Source organism: Canis lupus, chromosome 28 (genome assembly GCF_003254725.2).
Source record: "Canis lupus dingo isolate Sandy chromosome 28, ASM325472v2, whole genome shotgun sequence".
Taxonomy (NCBI): Eukaryota; Metazoa; Chordata; class Mammalia; order Carnivora; family Canidae; genus Canis; species Canis lupus.
In genome coordinates, this window is record NC_064270.1 from 34,294,790 (window position 1) to 34,322,338 (window position 27,549).

Consider the following 27,549-nt stretch of genomic DNA (forward strand, 5'->3'; position numbering starts at 1 on the left):
TCCCAGGATGCCCAGGGGCGGGGCCGGCCGGAAGGCTGTGTGCCCTCCGCGGGGCATGATGGGGGATTTGGAGATTTCCATCATGGCGGCTTCCATTTCGGGCTACACCTTCAGCGCTGTGTGTTTCCACAGCGCCAACAGCAACGCGGACCACGTAGGTGCCGGGCCCCCCGCCGCGGCCGCTGGAGCTTCCAGCTTTCGTCCCAGGCCGGCGGCCAAGCCGGGACCACCGGCGGCTCGCCGCCCCACCCCCACCCCCACCCCGGGCTCCCGGGCTCCCGGGCTCCCGGGCTCCGGGGCCGGCCGGAGGAGCTGGGGACCCGGCGCTCCTGGGCCCCCGGGATGGGCCCCCTCGCTCAGTGCCTGCCGCCCCCTGGCCCCGCTCCCTCCTGGCAGCGCTGCCTCGGTCGGCCGCCGGCGGTGTCAGGAGCGCCCGCCCCCCTCCCCCTGAGAGTCGGGCTTCTAGACTTGCGGGGGCCCGCGGGGTCCGCAGGGAGCGGGGAGACCGAGCTCCAGTCTCGGCGCCCGGCCCCGCCCGGCGGCCGAGGGGCGCGACGAGGGAAGCCACGGCTGTCACTGTGCATCCTTGTGGGATAACGCCCGCGCGCTTTTCTTCGTCTCCATGGAAAACGGGAGAACGTACGACAGGAGCGTTAGGTGTGGGGTCCGCCTGCGTGCAAGTCGCACCTTCAGCTCCCGGGCGGATGTTCCGAGCCCCGCGGCGCTGGTCGCAGCGACATCGGGAAACGACAGGCCTCCGTAGGAGGGATGGGAGACGCGCAGGCTGCCTGCCCTGCTTCGGGCTCTTTATTGTACGAATCGGCCCTTTAATGTCATTCGCCCCGGATGGAAGTTTCTTTGCGAAACTAGATAATTTTTTTTTTTTTTTTGTCTTTAAGTACATGTCTGATCTGTCCACCAAGCGGAAGAGGTGATTTTTTTTTTTTTTTAAGAGATGGGAGTTACTCAAATTCCTTTAGTAAGTGTGGGGGTTTTGTGGTCATCATTACAAAGCAAAATGCAGCACTAGAGAATAAGGAACTGGGTTCGGTTTGATGTCTGCAACCTTAGCTTCCATTAATAAAAACTGATCTATAGGGAGGCCACCCTGCTAGTAAATTGGATGGCATGAAGTCATGGTACTGTTCGCGTCTATAGTGTTGATGGTAGAGAGTAGCGATGGGAATAGGTACAACATAGGTTTCTCTAGGGTTAGCCCGTGTCTCTGGTCACTGAGGCCTTTGATGCTACAGCCAGCTGTTTAAGTAATGTGATGCAGTTCCACAGAAAGGTGGTTTGTGATACTCCCAGCGTCCATGGAAGTATTAAATGTGGTTTCGTTGCCTTTTAACATCTCTAGTTCTTGGAGTAGCTTGTAACATCACAGTTTATGTAAAAGGCAGGGTTACTGTAAGGATAAACAGCTACCTGTTGACAAGTGGGTAGTTTTTCTACAACCTGCAGTGAGATGGTCATGTTACTTAGATTATTATATATTTTTTAAAGATTTATTTATTTATTTATTTATTTATTTATTTATTTATTTATTTATTTATGAGGGGGGGGGCAGAGACACAGGAGTGGGGAGAAGCAGGCTCCATGCAGGGAGCCTGATGTGGGACTCAATCCTGGGACTCCAGGATCGCGCCCTGGGCCAAAGGCAGGCGCTAAACCGCTCAGCCACCCAGGATCCCCTGTTATTATAATTTAATTCAAGAGCTCTTCCTTTAATATCTACACCGTGCCAGGCACGGTGCTAGACCTCATGGAAATTTTCACCACGACAGTAGTTTGCAGGTGTGTTTTGTATGACCACAGCTGGTTATGTTAACCTTCTCACAATTACATATGTGGGATACGTTAATGTCAATATTATATATTTTTAAGTTGAAGCAAAATTTGCTTTTGTAGCATATTCTTTTTTTGTTTTTTTTTGATCCAGGCAGGAAATTAGTTTAAAACTACTCATTTTGTAGAGTTGGGATTAGCAAGCTTTTTCAAGATAAGTTGATATTTTAGGCTTTGTGAGCCCTTTGGTCTCTGTAGCAACTACTCCATTCTGGTGTTGTACGGAGAAAACAGCAATAGACAATAAGTTAATTAGGGTCATTATTTCCAGTAAAACTTTATTTATGGACTCTGAATTTTATATCATTTTCTTATATCATTTTCACCTGTCGTGAAATATTAATTCCTATTTTTTCAGCCATTTAAAAGTAGAAACTATCCTTAGCTTGTAGACTGTACACTAACAGGCATGAGGCTAGATTTAGCCCACACACCATAGTTTACCTTCTCCTGCTGTAAAGTAACAATGGCTTGGATAATCCAGACCAATAGATAAGAAGTATTCCTTTGTGCTTAGTTTTAGAATGTTTTGCTGTCACTAATAACTTTTTCAAACTGAGGACTATGATAGAGTTGCCAGATAAAATGCAGAACACTCAGTTACATTTGAATTTCAGAAAAATAGGAAATCATTTTTTAGTGTAAATATATCCTAAATATTACATAAAAATTGTTCGTTGTTTATCTGAAATTCAAATTTAACGGTATCCTTTATTTTTATTTTCTAAATTTGGCAGTTTCTAGACTGTGGAACACTAAGGTCTGTAGATATGTTCTTAGAGTGTAAAGTTCTGTAGGAATTAAATAATTATTTTCACTTTAATTTTTATTAACTTGTTACAAAGAGAAAGCTTCTCTTTTGTCATGAGAACTTGTAACTGAAAGACTTTGATAGGATAAAACAAGCTTCTTTAGTCACTTTCTCAAACTAGAAGTCATGAACACTCCTTCAGGTTTGAGAAAGTTTTTTTTAAGGGGGATCTGTATATTACTCAAGTTTGATAATTGCCCTATACATGATGACTTGGAAATTTAGGACACTCCTTCCCCTAAATCCAATGCAAAAGCTATGCTGTAAAGCATCTGTCTCTCCCTCCTCACCCCCACAAATTCCAACTGGGTATCTCTTTAATTGATTTGAAGGGTCAGCCTAGAATAGAAAGGTATATAATACAAGGTGGTTGTTTCAACAGATAGCCCTGGCCAGCATTTATTGAGCACCTCCTATGTATTGGACACTGTGCTAGTTGCTGAGATATAGCAGTGAACAAACACAAAGTCCCTGCTCTCACGGAGCTTATATTTTAGTAGGTGTAGGCGTTTGTTAATGTAAGGATGTAATATGGCAGACAGTGAGAAGACAGAAGAAAACGCAGAGGAGGGACAGAGAGTCTGGCACGCCCTGTTTCTGTTACATCAGCCAGGGAAGGCCTCTCTGATAAGGTGCTGTTAGGGTAAAGAGCCAAATGGAGGGAAGGAGTAAGCCATGTGGCTATCTAGGGAGATTGCAGGCAGCCTATTAGTTCAGCCTCTATAGGGAAGTTACTGAGGCATATAGAGTTAATGTTCTCCAGCTGTGCTTGCGCTGAACATGACAGCAAGTGCTCACACAGTAGGTTATGTGCTATGTAATCCAGGATTTATGGTATACGTTCTCCAAAGGTGTAAAGAAACTGACTTTGGCATTTATTAAGGAAGAACATTCATGTGAGTGATTTATTTGCTGAAATCCTCATTTCCCACAGCCTGTACAAGAGCAATTCGTTGTGCATTGTGTTAACTTCTTTATCCTACTGTCGTTAACAGTGCTTTTAAAACAATGAAATAAATTGTAAGCTGTTTCGAGAAAACAACCTTGGAATATTTCTGCTTCCTGAGCTTTTTTGATATTGGTTATTATACTCAGTAGGATTTAGGAAATGAATTCGCTCTACTTATTTTGTTAAAATCCCAAAAAAACTCTTTTTTTGAAAGGATTAAAATAATTCATTGTGTATGGAATCCTTTTTTCAAGCAATCCAGTTAATAGATACATCTCAGATTGCTTTAGTCTTATTGATTTATAGAGTAGTAGTTTATATGGCAAGCTTAATTTGGATTGTTAAAATTATTATAAAATTATAATGCCCCCAGTTGCTCTTCCAGTAAAAAGGATCATTTTTATTTTTAGTCTGCATCTATTTTCTTTTATTACTTTTAGGAAGGATTTCTGCTGGGAGAGGTAAGACAAGAAGAAACCTTTAGCATCAGTGACTCACAAATCAGCAACACAGAATTTCTGCAAGTAATTGGTGAGTTTATCACTGAGCTTAGAAATACTTTTTCTATATTGATGCTGTTTGTTTTGTTCTTTGGCCCTTAACTGGCTTTAATCTGAAAGATAAAATAGTACATAGAAAGCAGCTAAACTCACAATGCAAATCATTTGCCCTGATAACTGGTATGAAATGTTCTATAAGTCAGTGTGAACTTGCAGTTCGTGGCTGTAAGTTTAGGTAGCTTGTAAAGCTATCTCTTATCCACCAACTGGTCTTTTACTGAATCACTGTGTGCTGTCTCGCATGATTGTCTCTTCTGCACCACAGCAAACCCCTAGTTTGCATATTGGGCTGTTCCCCATTGTCATCATCGCCACATACTGTAATGAAAGGTTCTGTTGGGCTGGTACTCCCTGGAGGCACTGAGCAAAGATATTCACATTTGTTTATGTGAGCTATTTGCTAAGTCTACACAGCTTTCTGAAGAACAAACCTAAAAGTCGATTTTGGGGTGATTGCTGGGGAAGACAAAGGAGTATTTTATATATAGATGTATCCACTGTCTTTGTATTAGTGTCTGTCTGTCTCTCTCTCTTTCCCCTTTCCCTTTTGGATCAGTCTTTTTTTTGATAAATAGGGATCAAACTCCTTTCAGTTGCACCTTGAACAAGTCACCAAACAGCAGCATATCCTGAATACTCACAACACAGCAAGGGACATTTCACTTATGCTGCCACCATTCTCTGTCCATCTGTGTGTGGGGCATGTGCCTGGCATGTGCCAGGCAATGAGAGGAATACCCAGATGCATCCCTATATTCCAGAGGTGTGGAAAGAAATATCAGACAACAGTACAAGATGAGTACTGTAAGAAAGGAATGGAGAAAATCCCGTCAGTTGAAAAAAAAAAAAGAAAGCTGCTAGTGGGTGAAATCAGTAAAGGTGTCAGGAAGGAGATGAACTTAGGGTCAGTGGGCGGTGTATTCAGGGGAACACAGAGCAAGGAGTGCATGCATAAGGTAACGGAATCTGGCCTATTTCTACGCGATGAAAATACAGAACATGTGAAGGTGAGTGGTTTCTGGTTTGATATATTACTGGAAGGTTAGGTTATGTTGGGGCCACATCATCAATTTCAAGCCTTCTAGTTCTGATAGCTTTCTAGTACATGGATTGGAAGGCCAGGATAAGGATTGAGGTGGGGTTAGGATTGGGGGAAAACAAGAAACAGTTCATTTCCTAAAGGACCTAAGCTATAAAACCCACTCCCCACAGTACTGACTTGTTTATTTATTTTTTTTTTTTCCAGTACTGACTTGTTAAATAAAGACTTGATATACTGTATACTTCTTTCACTGAGGTTTTTGTTTTTGTTTTGCTTAACTCTTTAAAATCCTAAAATAGATAATTTGGTTTCATTGAACATGTATGTAATTTTATTGTTTGTACTTGGATTTTCAAAACTAATTTGGAATATGAAGGTTAAAATGCCAGGCACAGTTAACTGACAGCAGACCATGCAAAAAAAGCTCTCTTACCCAGCATGATCACAAAAATAGCACTTATGATGAATATTCTATTTATTCTTAAAGAAATAGAATGCTAAAGTAATTCAAATTCTACAGCTTTGTGCACTGTATCTGATTCGTAAACCTTCTAGTTCTTGTAGTAAATATGTTTCCATGGTATTGTAGATACGGAGAAGTACCGATCGATAGGATCCCAGTTAATGCAGTGCCATGACAACCATCTTCTGCCACACAACGTTTAATTTATTAGCTATATCCAGTTCATTGTGTGAAATGATTGTGGATTTCATGGGCAGAGTGTGTTTGCTGGACTAGAAAACTAAATAGTTTTCTTTTAAAAACAAATACATGTTAGAAACATAAACCAGGGGCTTGAAACCTGGGTTGAAAGGCCAAACATTAGGTAAAGTCCCATGAGTAGTATTCCCGACCAGTGGCGTAAAGAAATTTTCTGGCATAGCCTAACCTCCAGAATAAGAAGTTTTAAATAAAACAAATTGACCAGAGTTGTTTTTTGTTGCAAATGTCTGAATCCATGCACAGACACTTTGACCTTTACTACAATAAGGACTTCATATAGAGTGCTGCATTCTGAACGCCAGGTGCCTCGCGTTTTATGTTGACTACATATTAATTTTCAAAGCTGGGCTGACTCACTTTAAGCAGAACTGTCCACCCATAGTTCTAGAAGGAGAGGGAGCAGACAACCACTGGAGAGCTTCCTTAATTAGGTGATACCGCGGCATTTGTTGGAAAGGATAGAAGAGGGAGTAGTGGAATTGTTGTCTCAACCCCTAGGAGAAGCAGAGGGAGGAAGATCGGCCTGCCGGATGAGGATGGGGTAGGGGCGTGGGGGAGACCTTCTAGGGAAATGCCTGTAGAGAGAGATGCCTTATGTACCTGATGACAAGTCTGCCTTTTAGGTGAGCTCTGGAAGCATGGCAGTCTGTAGAATCCCAGGTGAGGCTGCCCTGCTCCTACCTATTTCCAGAGCTCCATGAGCCAGTGTGGCAACCAGCTTTATTCCAATCTACAGCTTTATTGTGTTTGAGGCCTTCACCCCGTTTTCTCCATGGAGTGCTTAGGCATTGCAAAAAGTCTTAGAAAGGTTCAACTTCCTTTAGCAAATGCCACGTGATACCTAGGGCATATCTTTAGTGTGCTTCTTTTTTTTTTTTTAATTTTTTTTTTATTTATGATAGTCACAGAGAGAGAGAGAGAGAGAGAGAGAGAGAGGCAGAGACACAGGCAGAGGGAGAAGCAGGCTCCATGCACCGGGAACCTGATGTGGGATTCGATCCCGGGTCTCCAGGATTGCGCCAAAGGCAGGTGCCAAACCGCTGCGCCACCCAGGGATCCCTTTAGTGTGCTTCTAATCCCAATTATAAATCATGACAAAAGTCTGGTGGTAGATGATAGCAGTGTGTATTTGGAGTTCAGAATTGACTTTCGGGGTTTTCTTAAAATATTTTTTCCTGTAAAGTAGAAGGTGAGTTTTTCTTTTTCCTGAACTCTCTGTAAAGTTTTTGCTACAAATGATCCACATTCTAATTGCTTTACTAATAGTATCGCTGAAATAATGTAATATGCTCTACTGTATTAGTTTTGGTGGTAAAAGAAGGAACAATTTCTGGGTGAGGTTTTCTTATTTGCATCACAGTGTCAAAAGCCATGCCAAGCAATGAATTTGTCTTTCCAGCAGAAGGATTGCATCTGTGAGTGTGTTTTGGCAGCATTGACATCAGTGCAGAAGCTAATGGGCATAGTACCATGGCCCCCAGGGTCGTGGTTTTATTTTAATTGCATTAAAATTGCAGCCTGGAACTCTGCAGCTGTGGCTTTTTAAACAACAGGTGATGAGTCTCTGTCCAGAAGAATGTTATTAATAGGATCGAGTGGTTAATTAGTCTCATGGTCTTACAAAGCAACCCAAATCCTAAGCCCCCTGATGAGCTTGAAGGAATTGTTCACTCTGGTTAATCACAGCAGTCTTTCCAGAAGCCATTAGGATCTGCTTTATAAAGGACATGTTTCCCTTGGTGCTGACCATCTTTGAAAGGGTTAACAGGCCTCCAGAGTTTCTTCCTCCCTTCCCCATCAAAACACCTGGTCCAAGTTGTCCTGAGCCATTAGTGGGTTATTGATGGTAGGGTGGTTAGGCCCTCCTCTCTCCAAGCTGCCCTCATACTGCTTGTCTACTTTGATTAAATGCTTCCAGTTAGCTGTTACTTTTTCCCTCTTACGCTTTATTTAAATAGGTGAGATTAAATGAGGGCACACAAGAGCTGCATGTTCTTGAACAAAAGCTTTCAGATGTGTGCTCATCATGTATGGGCAAATGGAAACAGAACTTGTTCTGCAGTTCTGAGAAAGTGTCCCTGAGTTTAAGTGTTAAGACACACTGCCTTCACTAGTGTACACACAGCACCTATTTAGGAGAGAAAAACTGTCTTTTTATTGTTTGAGGTTTTGGTAAACAAACGGGCTATTTTATACTTGCCTGTATCTTACATGACTAACTAAGCTGTGTTCCTTCTTTCTGATTACAGAAATCCATAATCATCAGCCTTGTTCAAAACTTTTTAGGTAAGCTGTATCCTTCTTTGTCACTTTTAGTCCTTATTAAAAGACTAATTGATTAAAAACTAGTGAATTTAGGCTTGTAGCTGATTGTGGCTATACAGTCATGGGTATAACTGAGGGCATCCAAATTCACTTGTTTATTGAGTGCCCAATGTATGTGTGGCACTATGTCAGGTTTGGGAAAGGGGGAGGGGACAGTATAAATCTTGCTCCCCAGTGGTTTATAGTGAAAGCAGCCTCCCAAGCAAGGGCTTTTCAGCCACAGATCAGGAAGTTAATCAAGGGTCACATATGGATAAGAGAATTTAATGGGTGTTTTTAAGAAGTATATAAAAAATATTCAGTGTTCAACTTTAAAATGTAAGGAAGGAGAACATGGACCTTTCTTTTTGTGTCTATATTAGTGAATACACACTAGTTATACACTAAGACCAACTAAACAACAGCAAGAGAAAGATATGGAAGGAGCCACATTCAGAAGGGCGGGTGAGGGAGACAAGAGCCAGTATCCCCCATCCACCAGACTTCTCCTCAGACAACATTGGAGCCTCTGCCTGCACTATCAGTCCCAGAGCCGTCCACCTGGGCTGGTATGATGATTTCAACTCTTTCTTAAACTTCCCCCTAAGGGCACGGTCTACCTTCCCAGAAGCTAGTACTTCTCTTCCAGAGCTGCCCACACTAGTAGGATTCAACGTTCTGGTCAGCACTCCTTTAACCCCTGCCACAAATTTTGGTGCCTATCTGTGCCTGTTCTATGTCCCCTGCCGCTTTCCCCCTGATCCTTGCCCCATTCCCAGCTGGCCCAAACACCCAGGCCCTTGCACCCAAGAACTCCTGGGGACCCACCTCCCCCTTTTATCCCCCCCACCGCACACTTAACCATTAATTCATTCAGAGGATTGTTCTCATGTAAGATGGCTACCTGTGGACAAAGTCTGAAAGCAGCTGAGATCTTTATCACTTTTAGATTTACATAATTGAAAGAGGAGTGGGAACCAAGACAAGCAGTTCATTTGAGAAAAATCTCAGAGCAAGTGAAATGATTCAGGCCTGGTCCATACATTCACTGTGTTTGGTCCATGAAAGTGTCCGATTTGGTCCTGACTGTGAAGCTCTTCTAGGTGTGCCCTGCCTTCCCTTCTGAGGAATTCCTCAAAAACCTTTCAGTAGAGTTGTACCAGAAGGATTTAACTAAGTTTAAATCATAGACCTATAATTCTTAGAACTGAAAGAAACTTTAGAATTCTTTCTTTTGTGAAAAGGGAAGTGGAGACCACGTAGGTTAAGCGACTTGCCCAAGATTGTACAATGAGAAGCAGAGCTGAGCTGGAGCTGGTATCTCCTGATTCCCAGTTCAGTGGGATTTTTTGTTTTTTGTTTTTTATACTACTTTATGAGGCCTGGGCTTAACTGTGGTGGGAGGAGGAAGGAAGGATGGCATTCCTAAAAGCACACCCAGTGGTAAGAGAGGTCACACATCATTATGCCTGGCCTGCTCACCATAGGATCCTGGTCAGGTAGGTCTATTTGAGGGGCAGACCTGGCTTCCAATCCCAGCTCTTCCATCTACCACCTGTGTTTTGGAGCAAGTCACTTAACCTAGGTATCTTTATCTACAAAAATGGGAATAAAACTTGGGTCGTGTTGTGCTGTATTAATACCTGCTTACCAGCATTGAGGCAAGAATGAAATGAAATAAGATGAGAAAGCATACTGACAAGCCCCTTAAGCATTCAGCAGATGTTCGTTTCCTTTCTGCATTTTTCAGAAAATGAGCTACTGTATCCCCCCCCCCCCTTTCTAAGTTTCTAAGTAACTGATACTTAGAAACAAGGAAAAGATGTCACAGCCATTGGAAACCACACATTTCCTAATTACTTGGAATCAGCACCTCCCACATTTGGAAGTAATACCTTTTGAATGTAACAGTCTCTTGAGTATTCATTGAGGCAAAAGATATCTATCATCAGTAAAGCATTGACATTGATTTCTCTCTATGGCTGTTGAAGATACGCAGTTATATCTAACTATATCTTGATTATAGGATTCAACTTTTAGGATTCAGTGACCTATAGACACATAAGGCTAAGTGTATTCATGTCAAAATACTATGCAATTTTAATAAAGTATATTTTCTCTTTAAAAAAAAAACAGTTTTTATGACTATGCAAGCAAAGTTAACGAAGAGAGTTTGGACAGGATTCTTAAAGATCGGAGAAAGGTATGTCCTATTTGTTGCCCAGTCTGATTTGGAAATTACTCTTTATCTTATCATCTAAATTTAAAACCAGAAAGGAATGTAAAATAAAACTGTGATTTGATATTAATATAGAGAGTTCTGTTGACTTAGGTAGATTTTAAGGGTAAATTGCAGATGTGAGACAATGTTTATGAGCTATCAATGGAAAAAAATTTAGGTATTTATGATATGATTCCATTATGTAAAAACAGAAGGAAAAACAGGAACTATAGAGAGTTAAAAATAGTTGAGTTGATTCTGGGCGGTTTTATTTTTCTATTTTGTAATTTAAAAAATAATTTTGCAGATATCTTATATCCATGCATTAATTTTATAACCAGGAAAAATAATTCTAGAAAATGTAAGTTGTAATTAAACCATCTTTGGATATGTTACTCTTTCAAGTTCAATTAATGTTGAACATAGATGTTTTTCCAAAAGATCATGTATTTATTATTTCTGTCAACATATGCATATAACATTCTGATTATCTTTGGTCAGCAAGTCTGAATAGAATTGAAAATGAACCAGTTTTATTGCTGCAGCATTGTCTGATGATCTCATTTATAATTTGCTCTGTTGTACCATATGTGTGTTTTGCGGTTTTGCCTTGAAATGTCATTTCCAGAAAAATAGATTTGTTATTAAACCATCCCTCGAGGAAAAAAAGTTATTAAAAGTTTTCAGTTTGTCACATAGAAAACAAAATGCCTTTGTTTAGAAGCCTGTATTATGAAAAAGCTTTTAAAAGATGACTTGTGGAAAAAAAGAACAAGCACTGTGGGACTTGGTGCCCAGGTGTCTGAAGAGGGGCATCAGGAGTAGAGTGCCGTTAAAGTCCTTTCCCATCTATGGCCCACCTCAGTAGTCCTGTCAGTTGGAAAAGCAGAAAGACAAGCGGGTAAGATGAAAGGAAGACTGGGAAGGCTGGAAGAAAGGACAGACAGGTTTGTGGATGATGACAGGCTCAGAAGGTGCTCATTCTCCATAATCTGATCCCATCCCCGACTACCTGGAAAATGGAGTTAAGAGCAGTCACAGGCATCACTGTCCAGCTTTCTTGTTTTCAGTGACTTGCCCAGGAGCATATATTCTAGAATCTCTTGGGAGTCCATCTTCCTATCCCAGCCACCAACCTCATTCCATTTGGTTTGTTTGTTTGTTTCTTTCTTAAGATTTTATTTATTCACAAGAAACACACAGAGAGAGGCAGAGACAGAAGCAGGCTCCCCATGGGGAGCCTGATGCCCGCATCAGACTCGATCCTGGGACTCTGGGATCATGACCTGAGCCAAAGGCAGATGCTCAACCACTGAGCCACCCAGATGCCCCTCGTTTTTTTTTTTTTTTTAAGATTTTATTTATTTATTTGAGAGGGAGACAGAGATAGAGACAGCATGAGCTGGGGAGGAGAGGGAGAAGCAGGCTCCCCACTGAGCAGGAGGCCCGACATAGGGCTCAATTCCAGGACCCTGGGATCATGACCTGAGCCAAAGACAGACACTTAACTCACCTGCTACTTAGGTGCCCCTAGTTTCATATTTTAGACAATGAACTTTTCTTATACTTTCTAAAACTGAATGTATTCCATGAAAATTCTTATTGGAGCACAGTTTTCTAGAGCACTCACTGCATGTTAAAAGTAACAATTTTTTTTTAAATAGATGAAAAAATTTTAAATGACAAAAATGAATAAAGAATATGAATAGGAAATGCACAAAAGAAAAAAGAAATCCACAAATGACCAAGAAATAAATGAAAAGATGTTTATCTTCAGTCAGGAAATGCAAACTGAAACAACATGATACTATTTTTTTTTTTACCCATCAGATTAGCAAAAGTGTAAAAGGATTGCTATTACAAAAAAAAAAAAAAAAAAAAAAAAAAGATTGCTAATACCCAGCTTTGGTAAGGCTGTGGGAAATGGGGAAGCTGTAGTTGGTGAGAATGTAAGTTGATAACAGACAGTTAGGAGAAGAGTTTTGCAATAACATAATTTTATTATTTTATTTTCTTTATTATTATTATAAGTAATCTCTATGCCCAACGTGGGGCTTAAACTCATGACCTTGAGATCAAGAGTTGCACACTTCACCTACTGAGCCAGCCAGGTGCCTGCAATAACAGAATTTTAAATATGTACTTCCGCCTCTAGGAATCTGGCCCGAGTAAACATTTGCATCTGGGCACAAAGATATGAAAAGCTAGTGTTAGTGAATAGTTTTAAGTCTTCGCCAGGCCACATTCTAAGCACTTTCCAGGTGTGGGAAATAGGAGGTAAATTGCTGTTCTTACCATCCCCATTTTATAACAGAGGCGGCAAGGGTGAGTAAATTGCTGAAGGTTGCCAGCAAATAATGATGGAGTCCAAGCTTAAACCCAGCAGTCTGGCCTCCGAACCCAGCGTACAAGGATGTTTTGTTGCATCTTTGCTTAATAGCGAGAATTTTGAAAGCAATCTTAATGTCCACAAGTGGGAAGCGGTCAGGTAAGGTATGCTGGCACTTCTGAACTGTGGTATGTGAGGCAGACCTTAAAAAGAATGAGGGAAGTTCTTGTGTAATGACCTAGAAGGATCTCAAAGTTGTGTTACATGAAAAAAGCAGTGTTATAATTTGAGCCTTTTTATGTAATAACAAAAATCAGAACGAGTATTTAGATGTACAGGAAAAGATCTGGAAGGAAGGCAACCAAACTTAAAAATGTTTAATTTGGGAAGGGGAGTGGGGAGATGCAGCTGATGAAGGGGGACTTTATGTGGCAAGTTTTTTGTAACAATGTTTTATAATTGAAAATAAGTTGGAAAAGAAGAACTCTACCAGGTAGTTTTTTCAGCAGTAGATAAAGACACATTTCTAAATTAATTTGGAGGTTTAAAAATCAGATTTGCTGGGGAGGGCTTGTTGGCTCAGTTAGTAGAACATGCAACTCTTGATCTCTGGGTTGTGAGTTCAAGCGTCACATTGGGCGTGGAGCTTACCGAAAAAAAAAAATTAAATGAGCCCTCTGCTTCATATTCTCTCCCTTTCCCACTGCCTACCCCCCATCTACTCACTCATATGCTCTCTCTCTCAAGTAAATAAATAAAATCTTGAAAAAATAATAAAATTTTAAAAAATTGGATTTGCTGTTTTTGATCTGTAGTATACCAGCCATAGGTTGTTAGCTGGAGTTAACTTTGCAGTTCCTGAGACTAAGATTCTAAAAAAAATTAAAAGTTTATCTATAATTTTGATGTTCTAGAATTTTGTACTAGAACAATTATTCATGTTTCCCTTTGCAATTAAAAATACGAGTTTTGGGGATCCCTGGGTGGCGCAGCAGTTTAGCGACTGCCTTTGGCCCAGGGCGCGATCCTGGAGACCCGGGATCGAATCCCACGTCAGGCTCCCGGTGCATGGAGCCTGCTTCTCCCTCTGCCTATGTCTCTGCCTCTCTCTCTCTCTCTCTCTGTGTGTGACTATCATAAATAAATAAAAATTTAAAAAAAAACAAACGAGTTTTTGGGGATGCCTAGGTGGCTCAGTGGTTGAGTGTCTGCCTTTGGCTCAGGTTGTGATCCTTGGGTCCTGGAATCAAGTCCTGTATCGGGCTTCCTGAGGAGAGCCTCTCTCTCTATTTGCCTATGTCTGTGCCTCTCTTTATGTGTCTCTTAGGAACAAATAAATAAGATCTTTAAAAGAAATACATGAGTTTTTTGCTTCCATTTACTTGGAAATTATATTTTCCATGGAATTGTTAATATTTCATTGTATTTCCTATGGAATTTTTTTTTTTTAAAGATTTTATTTATTTATTCATAGAGACACAGATAGAGAATGAGAGGCAGAGACACAGGCAGAGGGAGAAGTAGGCTCCATGCAGAGAGCCCGACGTGGGACTGGCTGGATCCAGGGTCTCCAGGATCATGCCCTGGGCTGCAGGTGGCGCTAAACCGCTGCGCCACCGGGGCTGCCCTCCTATGGAATTTTATAATTCTATGAACTCTTTAGGGATTCTTTTCAAAAATCCAAATTTCTAGTACAAAAGCAAAGATGACACATAATATTTGGCGACTGAAAAGCTTTATAGTTGATTCTAGTTTGGTTTTTTCCCTCCCAGGAAACATAGAAAATTGCGTCACCACCTCAAAAGGGTTATTGTACTATCTACAAAGGTACATCTAAAAGATTAGGCTTAGGGGCACCTGGTTAAGCGTTGGACTCTTGATCCCAGCTCAGGTCTTGATCTCTGGGTTGTGAGTTCAAGCCCTGTGTTGAGCTCTACACTGGGTATGGCGACTACTTAAAATGAAATAAAATATTAGGCTTAAAAATACATGGGTACTTTTAAACAATGTCTAACATGTAGAAAGTATTTTTCTATTTAATCAATATTAACTTTTTAAGAAAGTGCTGGTAGAAACTCTTAAAAAATTGACTCTGGTTGTCAGGCTTCAAATCTAATATCGAAAAATTCTAAGAATTGGGGTACCTGGCTATCTCATTCAGAAGAGTGTGTGACTCTAGATCTCAGGGTCGTGAGTTTGAGCACCGCTTTGGGTGTAGAGATTACCTAAATAAAACTTTTAAAAAAAGGAAAGAAAATAAAGTACAAGAACTGAACAAAAGTTTAATAAGTTGAATTCATATAAAAATAAATACATAGTAATTTTAAAAGTCCTCTGGGTGCTAGAATTATCCATTAAAAAATACAAGCTAGTAAAGATTTTTGTCACAGTAGTAAGTAAATACATAAAGCGTATTAGAACTATGTTTATTAAAATGTATGTGGCTCTCAAATACAGAGAGAGAACTAGGCTCCATGCAGGAAGCCTAGTGTGGGACTCGATCCCAAGACTCCGGGATCACACCCTGAGCCGAAGGCAGACGCTCAACCACTGAGCTACCCAGGTGTCCCTGTATTACATTTTTTATTTCAGCTTTACTGAGGTACAATTGACATATAAAAACTGTAAGATATTTAAAGTGTACATTGTGTTAATTTGATATTGTGAAATGATATTGTTAATTTGATATATATTGTGAAATGATTCATTATGATTTCCCCACTGTGAAAGGATAAACGATGGTATTTTAATCTAAATATTTCATTAAATGAAGGTAAATGTTCAGAGGGCGCCTTTTTTCCCCTCCATCTTTACATGTAGAGGGGCTTCAACTGGAGCTTTGGTTTTCAAAGTGTGGTCCCTGGACCAGCAGCGTCAGCATCACCTGGAAATTTGTTAGAATCTACTCTTCACTTTGTAATGGCCACAATCATGTGACCCGTTTGGAATTATAAAGTTACCATTGTACAGTAGAAAGGACAGGCAGACAGGCTATTACTCATTAACTCAGTGACTTTGGACAAAACATCTCTTTTATAAGATTTACACAATCAGAAATGTTTGGGTTTTCTTTTTATTTAAAAAATTTCAGGGGGTGGCCTTGCTGGCTTAGTGGCAGAGCATGAAACTTTTGACATAGGGGTTATAAGTTCAAGCCTCACATTGGATGTAGAGATTACTTACAAAATAAAATCTTAAAAAAATAAAAATTAAAAAAATAAAGAATATCAGAATTAATTGCTTTAATGTAATTGGAAGTTATGGTTTATGTTCAGTAATACTCCATGAAGACAGGAACTGTTTCTTTGTTCCCTGCAATTCCTTGCATGGGATGTGAACCCAGTGGAAAAAACATTCCTTACTTCCCAAGGTTGTGATAATTTTTTTTTTCTAAGTTTGTTTTCTAGATTAACAGTTTTCTTCTTTTTTTTAAAGATTTTATTTATTTATTCATGAGAGGCAGAGAGAGAAGCAGGCTCCCTCTGGGAGCCTGATGTGGGACTTGATCCCGGAAATTCGGGATCAGGACCTGACCCAAAGGCAGATGCTCAACCACTGAGCCGCCCAAGCGTCCCCCAAGGTTGTAACAAGTAGTAAAATATTTGTCATATAACTATCTGGGGGCCTGGCACAGGGGCTCAGCAAAGATTGGTTCACTTCCTTCCTACGTGAAAGTACCAAAACATAATCTAAATTTACTGTTAATTAATTAATTTTTATTTAATTACTTTTTAGAAAGATTTATGTATTTATTAGAGAGCACGAGTGAGAGGGGCAGAGGGAGAAAGAAAGTCAAGCAGACTCTGTGCTGAGTGCAGAGCCCAATGCAGGACTTGACCCCAGAGCTCTGAGATCATGACCTGAGCCAAAATCAAGATTCAGACACTTAGCTGACTGTGCCACCTAGGCACCCCTTAATTTACTGTTAATTTAAAGACACTATCAATATTAAGCTACCTTTACTTCTTAAAAACAGGATTTTCACTTAAAAAGTATGTTTTACAGAAAGAATATGTAAAGATTGTTTCTCTGACAAAGAGTTAATTGTCTCTTCAACAGAGATTTTCAAACTTAAGTGTGTACAAGAAAAAACTCAAGGAACTTATCTTAAATTCAGATTCCTGGTTCTACCCTTGGACATTCTAATTCTGCAGGTTTGAGTGACCCCAATAGTAAGTTCTCAGATGTCCAGCAGATCACATTATAAGAGATGTTCTTCCAGAAAGCATATCAGTTTAATTCACTTAGACAGTTTAGTTATCCTATAGTTAGAGCTGATGAAGCTTAACTTCTTACATCATTGTATTGAGGTATAATTGACATACAATAAACTGCACATATTTACAGTATATACTTCAGTAAGTTTTGAAATATCCGTAAACCCATGAAACCTCAACATAATAAGATAACGTATCCTTGCAAATCTTCTTGTGCCCTTTTAATATATATATATTATTCAAGTATAACTAATATACAGTGTTAATATTAGCTTCAGATGTATAATATAATTCAGCAGTTCTGTATTCATTGCTCATCATGATAAGTGTACTCTTAATTTCCTTCACCTGTTTCACCCATCCCCCCCTTCACTTCCCCTCTGGCAGTGACCAGTTCTCTGTATTTAAAAGTCTGTTTTTTTGTTTGTCTCTTTTTTTCTTTCTTCATTTTTTCTTAAATTCCACATATGAGTAAAAGCACGTAGCGTTTGTTTTTCTCTTACAGACTTCTTTCATTTAGCATTAAACTCTCTAGATCTATCCATGTTGCAAATAGTAGGATTTCATTCTTTTTTCTGGCTAATATTGCAATGTGTATATACACACCACTGCTTTATCCATTCATCTATCAATGGACATTTGGGCTGCTTCCATACTTCAGCTATTGTAGGTAATGCTGCAATAGACAATAAGTATGAGCGTATCTCTTCAAATTCATGTTCTTGTATTTTTTTTTTCCCACACAGAGAAACAGATTTTATTTATTTATTCATGAGAGACACAGAGAGAGGGGCAGAGACATAGACAGAGGGAGAAGCAGGCTCCTCACAAGGAGCCCGATGTGGGGCTTGATCCCAGGACTCCGGGATCATGCCCTGAGCCAAAGGCAGATGCTCAACCACTGAGCCACCCAGTTGCCCCAAGTTCTTGTATATTTTGGGTAATTACCCAATAGTGGGATTGCTGGATCATATGGTAATTCTATTTTTAATTTTCTGAGAAACCTCCATACAGTCTTCTACAGTAACTATACCAGTTTGCATTCCCACCAACAGTGTGAACAAAGGGTTCCTTTTGGACTTGTTTCTTGTGTGGTTTTTTTTTTTTTTTTTTTTTTTAGCTATCCTGACAGGTGTGAGATGATAGCTCATTGTGGTTTTGATTTATATTTCCCTGATGATGAGTGATGTCGAGCATCCTTTCATATGTCTTTGGCAAAATATCTATTCATGTCCTCTGCCTATTTTTTAAATTTCTTTTTGTTTGTTTGTTTTTTGGTGTTGAGTCGTTTGAGTTCTTTACATATTTTGTATAGTAACCCCTTATTGGTTATGTCATTTGCAAATATCTTCTCCCATTCAGCAGGTTGTCTTTTAGTTTTGTTTTCTTTGCTGTGCAGCTTTTTATTTTTATTTTTATTATTTTTTTAAGATTTTATTTATTTATTCATGAGAGACACAGAGAGAGAGAGGCAGAGACACAGGCAGAGGAAGAAGCAGGCTCCCCGCAAGGAGCGCAATGCGGGACTTGATCCCGGCACTCCAAGATCACGCCCTGAGCCTAATGTAGACACTCAACCACTGAGCCACCCAGGTGTCCCTGCAAGTTTTTTATTTTGATGCAGTCCCAATAGTTTATCGTTGCTTTGGTTCCCTTGCTAAAGGAAACCTATCTAGGAAAATGTTTCTGTGGTTGATGTCAAAAGATTATTGCCTGTGTTTCCTTCTAGGAATTTTGTTTATTCATTCACTTGTTAATGAACAGTTGGGGTTTTTTTAGTTTTGAGCTATTGCATGTAAAGCTGCTACGAAACATGTGTACAAGTGTTTGTATGGATACCTTCAGAATTAAATTCTTAAGATTTCACGCAACTTTTCATCCTTTTCCTTCTGTTTTTATTGTAGAAAGTTATTGGGTGGTACAGATTCCGGCGAAATACACAGCAGCAGATGTCATACAGAGAGCAGGTTATCCATAAGCAGCTCACTCGCATCCTTGGGGTGCCCGACCTCGTCTTCCTTCTCTTCAGCTTCATCTCCACCGCCAACAATTCCACTCATGCTTTAGAATATGTTCTCTTTAGACCAAATCGAAGGTAAAGAGTTCCTAAAAAAAAAAAAAAAAAAAAAGAAAGAGTTCCTAATAGACTCAAATAGTAAAGATGTTGGTACCTGTAATTGGTTTATAACTTTGAGAATGTGCATTTTATGACATCTTTAAAGAAAAGCTTTTATAATTCTCCTTCAGCTAGTTTTCTTTGTAGTGAGGGAAGGTATTTTCCTGTCAGTTGTATAAATTAAAATTGTTTTTGAATCAAGAAGCATTAGCAAGATATGTTAATTATGCATAAATTCTTACAGGAATAAACAGCTGGAAATCATCATTTGCTTCTCCATAATCCATTATGTAGAAATACAGTTTTACTGCTTCTGGAAGTCTATAATTTTAAAACCGATTTCAAAGACAGAATTATAAAATTGATCCACCTGCTGGTTAATGAGGGTTTTGCATTGTGAACTTGTGAAAGCAAAAAAAAAAAAAAAAAGATTATGATGTCTATCTATAAATAGTAGAAAGATTTCCTTCTGGAAATTCACTTGTAGACTATATTATGTTGACATCAATGAAAACAAATTGTTAAATAGCCATTCACAAGGTTTCATTAATTAATCAATCAGTGGGTATTTTCCTGAACTTGTACAACCTCCTTAGCACTGCTGGTTGCTATGGGGACATGACCTCTGCTCTCCAGGAGTTTACAGTTGAGTTTCTACTAACTCGGGCATCCTGGGGTTGTCTGTGCAAGCAGGTGCGGCACCATGAGACCTATTAGTTCACCAGTGTAGAGACTTCAGCTCCTACTGCCAAGACCCACGGATCAGGATGAGCAGCGCCTTTAACATGATCTCTCTTGATCCTCCTGCAGGTATAATCAAAGGATATCCCTTGCTATCCCCAATCTAGGCAATACTAGCCAGCAGGAGTATAAAGTATCTTCAGTGCCAAATACTTCTCAGAGTTACGCCAAAGTTATCAAAGAGCATGGGTGAGTTGAAAGTGAAATGAAAATGTCTTCCTGTCTTTTGTGAACAGTATTTAACAGATTTATGGAGACATGTGAAATCAAGTTTGATGTGATTTAAACTGAAAAATGTAGTCAGGCTATCCTCCAGACCACCACCCCTGTATGTCAGAATTTTATGCTTATCAAAAATTTAGTTTATTTTTACCAATAATCTTTTTTTTTTTAACACTGCTGCAATTTTTTTTTTTTGATATAAAAGTTTGGACAGAATCTGTATATTTCCAAAGTTCCAAAAGCTAAATGTGGCCACTGAAAAATGTGTAACTTTTTATTATTTTTTAAGTTATCTTGGTCACAGGGGTTCTTTTCTATTTGTCTTCTGTACATCTAGTAGTGTGGGCATTGTTGCTGAGACAGTCATTTGGAGTTGCAGCCTTTACATAGTAGATCAAGGTGGAAGTGATGGGAAAATGCCTTCCAGGTTCCTAGCAGTTATAATAATTTTGTGACATCTTTTTCCTGTCTTCCAGTACTGACTTTTTTGACAAGGATGGAGTCATGAAAGACATCAGGGCGATTTATCAGGTTTATAACGCACTTCAGGAGAAAGTGCAGGTAACTGATTTACCTAGTAGTTTTCACCTTATTTATAATGCCCACGTGCTTTTAATTCTACTTTAATTCTTAATAATCTCTCAGCTGACAAATGAATCATGATCCAAGCGTCAGAATATGCTTTCCCAAACTAATCTCAGATGTGCAGGCTAGTTCACATGCCAGCCTACAAAAGGCCATCTCCTTATGTGCCTGAAGTAGAGTCTGAAGTACTGCGTTAGTATTACTATTCTAAATACTCGTGACCCCATTTATAACAGTTTTCTTTTGGGAAATCTATTCTGAGTTTAAAGGATTGCTAAGAACCCAGCTGTCTCCATCAGTACACTCGGAGGTGAGACTGCATCAGAGGGCACCGCTAACCGGTACAGCCCTGCTCCTTCGCTCTGGGTCACTCGCTTTGCCCACAGCTGCTTCCATCGAGTGGGAGGATCGCAGTGGAGCCTGTTCATTCCTAGGCATTCATGCAACAAATATTTATGGAAACATCTCCTGCCAGCCACTTACTGAGCTAGGTGCTAACAGTACTTTCCCACGATCTTTTCATCATCCCCAGTGTGTTCTTAGGAGTAATTTGCCCTAAACCATAAAAACAAAAGAGGCTTTGAGAACAAGAAGGAGAGTGGTAGAGCCGAAGACGCTCTCCCAGGCCTGGAGAAAGCCTAGCTTTGAGGAAGAAGTCCCAAGGAATAGAGAAGGGAATTTAGGCAGCTGCTGAAAAAGAAGAAAGCAGAATGATTAGCCTGGGGCTAAAGAAGAAAGCATACAATAGGCAGTTTCCAGTGTCCATGGTCCCGACCAGGTCACGGCCCACTTAGCAGGATAGGGAACTTGAAACAGGCAAACTGGTGACTGGCCTACTTTCCAGCTGTTTCTGGGATTTCTGCTATGGAAAGAACGTGCAGTAAAAAACAGCTTTTTGTCCTAAATTCGTGACCATGCTCTTTTCAGATTATCGGCACTGTCTAGCGGACTTCAAAGTGGCTGTTCTGCATTTCACTGCCAAATGAATAAGGCCCACTTTGCAAACACCAGTTGAAACTTACTTTCTTTTCCACTCTCCCTAGTTATAAATATTTTCTGTTAGATCTATTTGTGACATCTGATTTTTGATTGTTGGTTATAAAGTTGAAAGCTTCTCATTCCTGTCTTTCGTTCATCCTTTGTGTGGTAGACTGGTATCAAAAATCCTTTTTTCATTTTAATAAAAAATGAATAATCAAGGGCAAAAATTAAATATTTCCAATTTGCCCTAACTTTTCAAGAATTTATAGGCTAAATAGCATAATCATCTTAACAATATTAAGAACGCAAGTCAGTGAACAACAATACTGGTCCCTTGGACCTTCATGATTTTGTTCTACTTTGTGTCTTTTTAACTTGATAAAGCATTTGGGCTCTTCCTAGGGTCGCAATCAGTGTTATCTTCATGGAATGCTTTGTGCTTGGATTTGAAACTAATTGTTCCTGTTGTCATTTTTCCCTCAGGCAGTGTGTGCAGATGTAGAAAAGAGTGAGCGAGTTGTTGAATCTTGTCAGGCAGAAGTGAACAAATTAAGAAGACAAATCACTCAGAGGAAAAACGAAAAGGAACAAGAAAGAAGTGAGTTTCCTATTAATTTCACCATTTGATACCAGGGAAACCTCTTGTTGCAAACATCAAGCCATAGGATGAATCACAGCAATCCTTCTACATTTGTCAAGCTCCACATGAGGCTGTTTGTGAAAGAACATTCACTTGTACTTCCAGAAGAGAAGTACTTTCAAGTATCTGGAACTAGAAGAAAAAGAAGATAAAAGTAGAAAGGCTAAAGCAAGTTAAAGTAAATCCCAAGAAGTGTGTGCTGCAGACCTGTGCGTGTGTTGACTACGGTTACCTGTTTACAGGAGCTGTGGTTTTTCTTACGGAGTTAATCCTGGCAAACCTAAGCGTGTAGGGACTGTGTCCTGTGTTCCTCACATAGCAACATAAAGGAATTACCTACTATCCTTTTCACTTCATATTTGATTCATAAGGTCACAACAAAGGCTTTGAATGTCTGGTTTTTGGTAGCTATGGATGAATGGATACAATTAAGCTAAGGAACCAGCTGCTTGAATGAGAATAAGGCCCAAGAATCTATTGATTCCAGCATGGAAACAGACCTGTTTGCTATAATACCACCAGACTTAACATTTGTACATTAAATTTATAACCTTTCTAATTTAATAAGAATACTTGGAAACCAATTAAAATATAATTCATATTTCCGAGTAAATGATATCTGATTCATTTTTAGTGTTATATTTTTGAGAAATAATCAGAAATGCAGACAGATTTAAGTCCAAGAATATTAGTCACGACTTTATAATTCTAAAGTCTGAGAAACAATCTATTGGAGTAGTTGAATAAATAGCAGTAGAATAGTTGAATAAATTATGGCCTGTCTTTCTTTCTTTTTTTTTTTTTTTTTAAGATTTTATTTATTTATTTGAGAACAAAAGCCAGAGGGAGAGTAAGAGCACAGAGGGAGAGGGAGAAGCCAACTGTCTGTTGAGCAGGGAGCCTGACATGGGGCTCGATCTCAGGACCCTGGGTTATGACCTGAGCCGAAGGCAGCTGCGTAACCCACTAAGCCACTCAGTTGCCCCAAATTATGGCATATCTATATGGTGGAATATTGTACAGCCATTGAAGTGAATTTTTTTTTAATTTTTATTTATTTATGATAGTCACACAGAGAGAGAGAGAGAGAGAGGCAGAGACATAGGCAGAGGGAGAAGCAGGCTCCATGCACCGGGAGCCCGACGTGGGATCTGGGTCTTCAGGATCACGCCCCGGGCCAAAGGCAGGCGCTAAACCGCTGCGCCACCCAGGGATCCCTGAAGCGAATTTTTAATGATGTGGGATAATGCTGAGTATGTAACCTTAAGTGGAAACAGCAGGATAATAAAATGGCCTAAACATATAATCTCAGCTGTATTTAAAATACACACACCCACACACACACAAGGCTGGATAATAAAACTGGAATTCACAAAAGGGGGGAGGGGCTGACATCTAAAGACTTTTTTTTAATTTTTATTTTTAATTTTTTTTTTTTTTTTTTTTTTTTTTATGATAGTCACAGAGAGAGAGAGAGGTAGAGACATAGGCAGAGGGAGAAGCAGGCTCCATGCACCGGGAGCCCGATGTGGGATTGGATCCCGGGTCTCCAGGATCGCGCCCTGGGCCAAAGGCAGGCGCCAAACCGCTGTGCCACCCAGGGATCCCTAAAATTTACATCTTTTAACCCCAAATCTTGTCCTCTTTACACCAAACGTCTAAGTGTTATCTGGGTGATAGAATTATGGATGATTTTCCTTGTTCTTTTCTAAATTCTGTACCAGTATTTTTCAGAGCTGGGGACTCAGATATCTGAGTCCAGATATACCCTGGACTATACCAGAGTATGCATAAAAATGTGCCATATCGGGCGCCTGGCTGGCTCTTGATCTCAGGATTGTGAGTTCGAGACCCACGTTGAGTATAGAGCTTACATTAAAAAGAGAGAGAAAGGGTCCCTGGATGGCTTAGTTGGTCAAGTGTCTGCCTTCGGCTCAGGTCTTGATCCCAGGTTACCATCTTAAAAAGGTGCTATATTTATGGCTTGGAACCTAGAAAATGGCCATCTAATACAGGGCTTTTAAACTTTTAAGGATTGTTTATTTCATCCTTCCATCCCCACAGTCTGAGAGCACAGTGAGCAATGGGGGAGGGAGATAGCACAGGACCTGCAGTTAAAAGACCTGCGTGTGAGTATCAGGGCTCCACTTCTAGCCACTCCCTTAGTGAAGTCACTTCACCTTTCTGAACTCTGGTTTCTTTGCCTAATAATTTGGAAGCAATGATATTAATGATGATGACAATACTTCAGAAGGTTTTCTGAAGCTTAAATGAATGTATAGCAACAGGATTTGTAAATTATGAAGTACTATGCAAATGTCAGATAATTAAGAGTCGTCATCAGTTGCCATTTCCCAGAACATTCAGGTTGACCATGTAATGCATTGAGATGCAAAGCTGTGAAAAAGAGAAAGTGTTATAGTTTTCTTTCTGTTTTTGTCCAGGATTGCAGCAGGCGATGATCAGCAGACAGGTGCCATCTGAAAGTTTGGGGCCAGCGTTCAGCCCTCGGATGCCCTATTCTGGGCTTGCTGCTGAAGGTAGAAGTACACTTGGAGATGCAGAGGCCTCTGATCCTCCTCCCCCTTATTCTGATTTTCACCCAAACAATCAAGAAAGTACTTTGAGCCATTCTCGCATGGAAACCAGTGTCTTTATGCCTCGACCTCAAGCCGTGGGTTCTTCCAATTTTGCTTCCACCAGTGCTGGACTGAAGTATCCTGGAAGTGGCACAGACCTTCCTCCTTCCCAAAGAGCAGCTGGAGACAGCATTGAGGAATCAGATGACAGTGATTATGAAAATTTGATTGACCCCACAGAACCCTCTAACAGTGAATACTCCCATTCGAGGGATTCTCGACCCATGACACATCCCGACGGGGGCTCCAGGAACACTCAGACCTCCCAGATTTAGCTGAACAAAGAAACTCTCCACTTAGCACTGTTTTTCTTAATTGCTTATTGAGAGAGTTTTTTGAGGACTTAATCTGGGGGGAGAACTGCTTTCTCAGACCCCTGGCCACCCAACAGGAGGGTCCTCGGGCACAGAACTGGTAGGAGCCTCATGTCGCTGGTTCTCACCTGCAGACACAGTGTGCAGATTTCATGACAGAATCATTAAGATAATCAAATTGTCCTAATTCTGGTGCGATTCATGGATGTACTGGTAAATTTAGGCAAAGTGAAACTTATCAACATAGTTTCTGTTCTTTAAAATAAATTGGAAATTAGAGACTAAGCACAATTAGTCTATAAATGTTCTATAAATCAAAAACTTACCTCTTGCACTATCATGCCTTGAAATTTACTTTTTCAAAGGGAAACGAGTTTAGCAGCAGCCTTCAAAGAACCTTTCTATGATGAGCCAAATTCATCTTTGCCAGAAAGAAATTTTGATAATTCCAAGAAGCCTGATTGGAACAAATCGGATGTACCTTCTCTTGTCTGCATGACTTTGTGAGATCAAAAGAGAGGGCTTTGTTTCAACTTTTTTCTACTAGCCTGATATATATTGTCACTTAAAATGGTTGCCTTTAAAAAAAAAAAGTAGAAATACTAATTACCAGTAAGTAATCATCCAAATAAGTATGTCATAAAATAAATTACTTATTTTTCTTTTGGGGAATTACCGTGACTGCTATGTTGCACTAGCCACGTTTATGGTCTCTGTTCTGGAGTCTTAAAGATGAAGGACACACAGCAGTGGATTAGAGAAGAGAGTTATGCTCCAGACCTGGGTTTTATGATGAACAGATTCCAGACACTGGATTTAGCTGAGTTCATACATAAGGGAAATAATTCATTTAGCTCTTCTGACAAATCCTAGTATTAGTTTTACTTGTGGAGGAAAACACGTTTAATAAACTGTTTGGGAATCTTGGTGAATAAAGATTCATTTTAAATCTGAATAACCATACTTATTTTTTTTTTAATTGCTGTTTGGAGGATAGAGGCGGAATGTGTAGAGACTTTCTGTTGGGATGCACTTATATTTTTATTTAATTACTGCTTGTTTTCTAGTTTTGCCCAGAATGTGTGAAACCACTAAAGACATTCGTGAGCACGTTAGGCTTCTGGTTTGGAAATGACGAGACCCACCGTATGTGATGAGGTCAGCCCACGAAGTTATAACGCTTTGGGAAATCATAACTGCCTTTCCTTTGAATTAGCTAAAACCTGTGAGAATAAGGAAGGTGTCAAATAGGCTTCAAATCCGGGTTCTGAAAAAGTAGTTTCATTTTGTTGGAGAGAAGTTTACTCCCTGAGCTTCAGTATCAATATGAAATTACACAGTGTAGACTGAAATATTAAAACTGCCGTTCTTCAGAGAGCCACGCTGTGGGGTCTGTGTTTTCCTGCTCTCATGGTTTTGTTGGCCTTACACCACTGCCATTGGATTTGAAACGTTGCAGACCACTTTATCTGCAAACGCGTTGCGGTTTTTATCAGCTCCCTTCTAGCGGCTTCAGCGCCAGTGTGAATTTATTATTTTTTTTTAAGTGCCATTGCCATCTCCTCTGTTCAGATTTTGACATTCAGGAAAATATCTTTATTTTTATGCCATACTGAAACCTACAATGTATATCTGACAAAGCAGTTCAATGTGACAATAAAAACCTATTTAATCACGGTACCATTGTTTTTCATGTTTGCGTGCCCAGAAAGGCCTCGTCTCGGTGTAGTCATTCCGGCCACTCTCAGGAGACTTACTACAGTGTCGTAATGGTCACGAAAACTCACCAGCACCCAGAGTTTGGGTAAGGATGGTTTCGGGGGAAATCTGAGAACACAAGTTCCTAAGATGTTTCTGTTGGTTTCAAGGAATGTGTATTGGGTGTCAGTTGAGTACAACACCAAGTCTTAGTCCCCCAAAGGCACCTTTCACGTAAGGACTGATCTTGTTTGAAGAGACTGCTCAGCCTGAGTCAGCCTAACCATCCGAAGCTTCCAGCACTTGGTGCCCTTCGAGTGTCTTAGCTACAGAACTGCGTCCGAATGAGGATCTGCCGGCTAACAAGTGCATTCTGGATTCCGTGGGAGCCATTGCTGGTAAGTGATGTATCTCTTCCAAAACCCAAGGCAGTCGTCTGTTTTCAGGGGGATTTTTAAATGTGGCCTGTATCCCTTTCGGATTCTACTCTGTCTCCTGCAACTATTGAGAGAAAAGAAGACCGGATTCTTTCAGCTTACTTAGAAGTCTGGAAATGCTTAATTACATGTTGTAATTGGGCTTTTCTGGAGAAGGATCAAAACACAAAA

The 27,549-nt window shown here is 40.0% G+C and overlaps 1 protein-coding gene across 1 annotated transcript; it reads left to right on the forward strand.

Moving 5' to 3' along the window:
• Positions 1-26,923, forward strand: ABRAXAS2 (abraxas 2, BRISC complex subunit). Its single transcript, XM_025467569.3, has 9 exons — positions 1-154; positions 4,049-4,139; positions 8,184-8,220; positions 10,375-10,441; positions 18,910-19,100; positions 19,932-20,051; positions 20,561-20,645; positions 22,134-22,248; positions 24,735-26,923. Exons 1-9 carry the CDS (start codon positions 8-10, stop codon positions 25,202-25,204), a joined length of 1,323 nt encoding a protein of 440 aa, XP_025323354.3. The 5' UTR covers positions 1-7; the 3' UTR covers positions 25,205-26,923.
• The last annotated feature ends 626 nt before the right edge of the window (positions 26,924-27,549 follow it).

Excerpts from the sequence above, each read along its gene's own strand:
- ABRAXAS2 (XM_025467569.3), top strand. The coding sequence starts at position 8 with ATGCCCAGGGGCGGGGCCGGCCGGAAGGCTGTGTGCCCTCCGCGGGGC. Across the intron at positions 10,442-18,909 it reads TTCTTAAAGATCGGAGAAAG|AAAGTTATTGGGTGGTACAG; the intron begins GTATGTCCTATT and ends TTTTTATTGTAG. Across the intron at positions 22,249-24,734 it reads CGAAAAGGAACAAGAAAGAA|GATTGCAGCAGGCGATGATC; the intron begins GTGAGTTTCCTA and ends GTTTTTGTCCAG.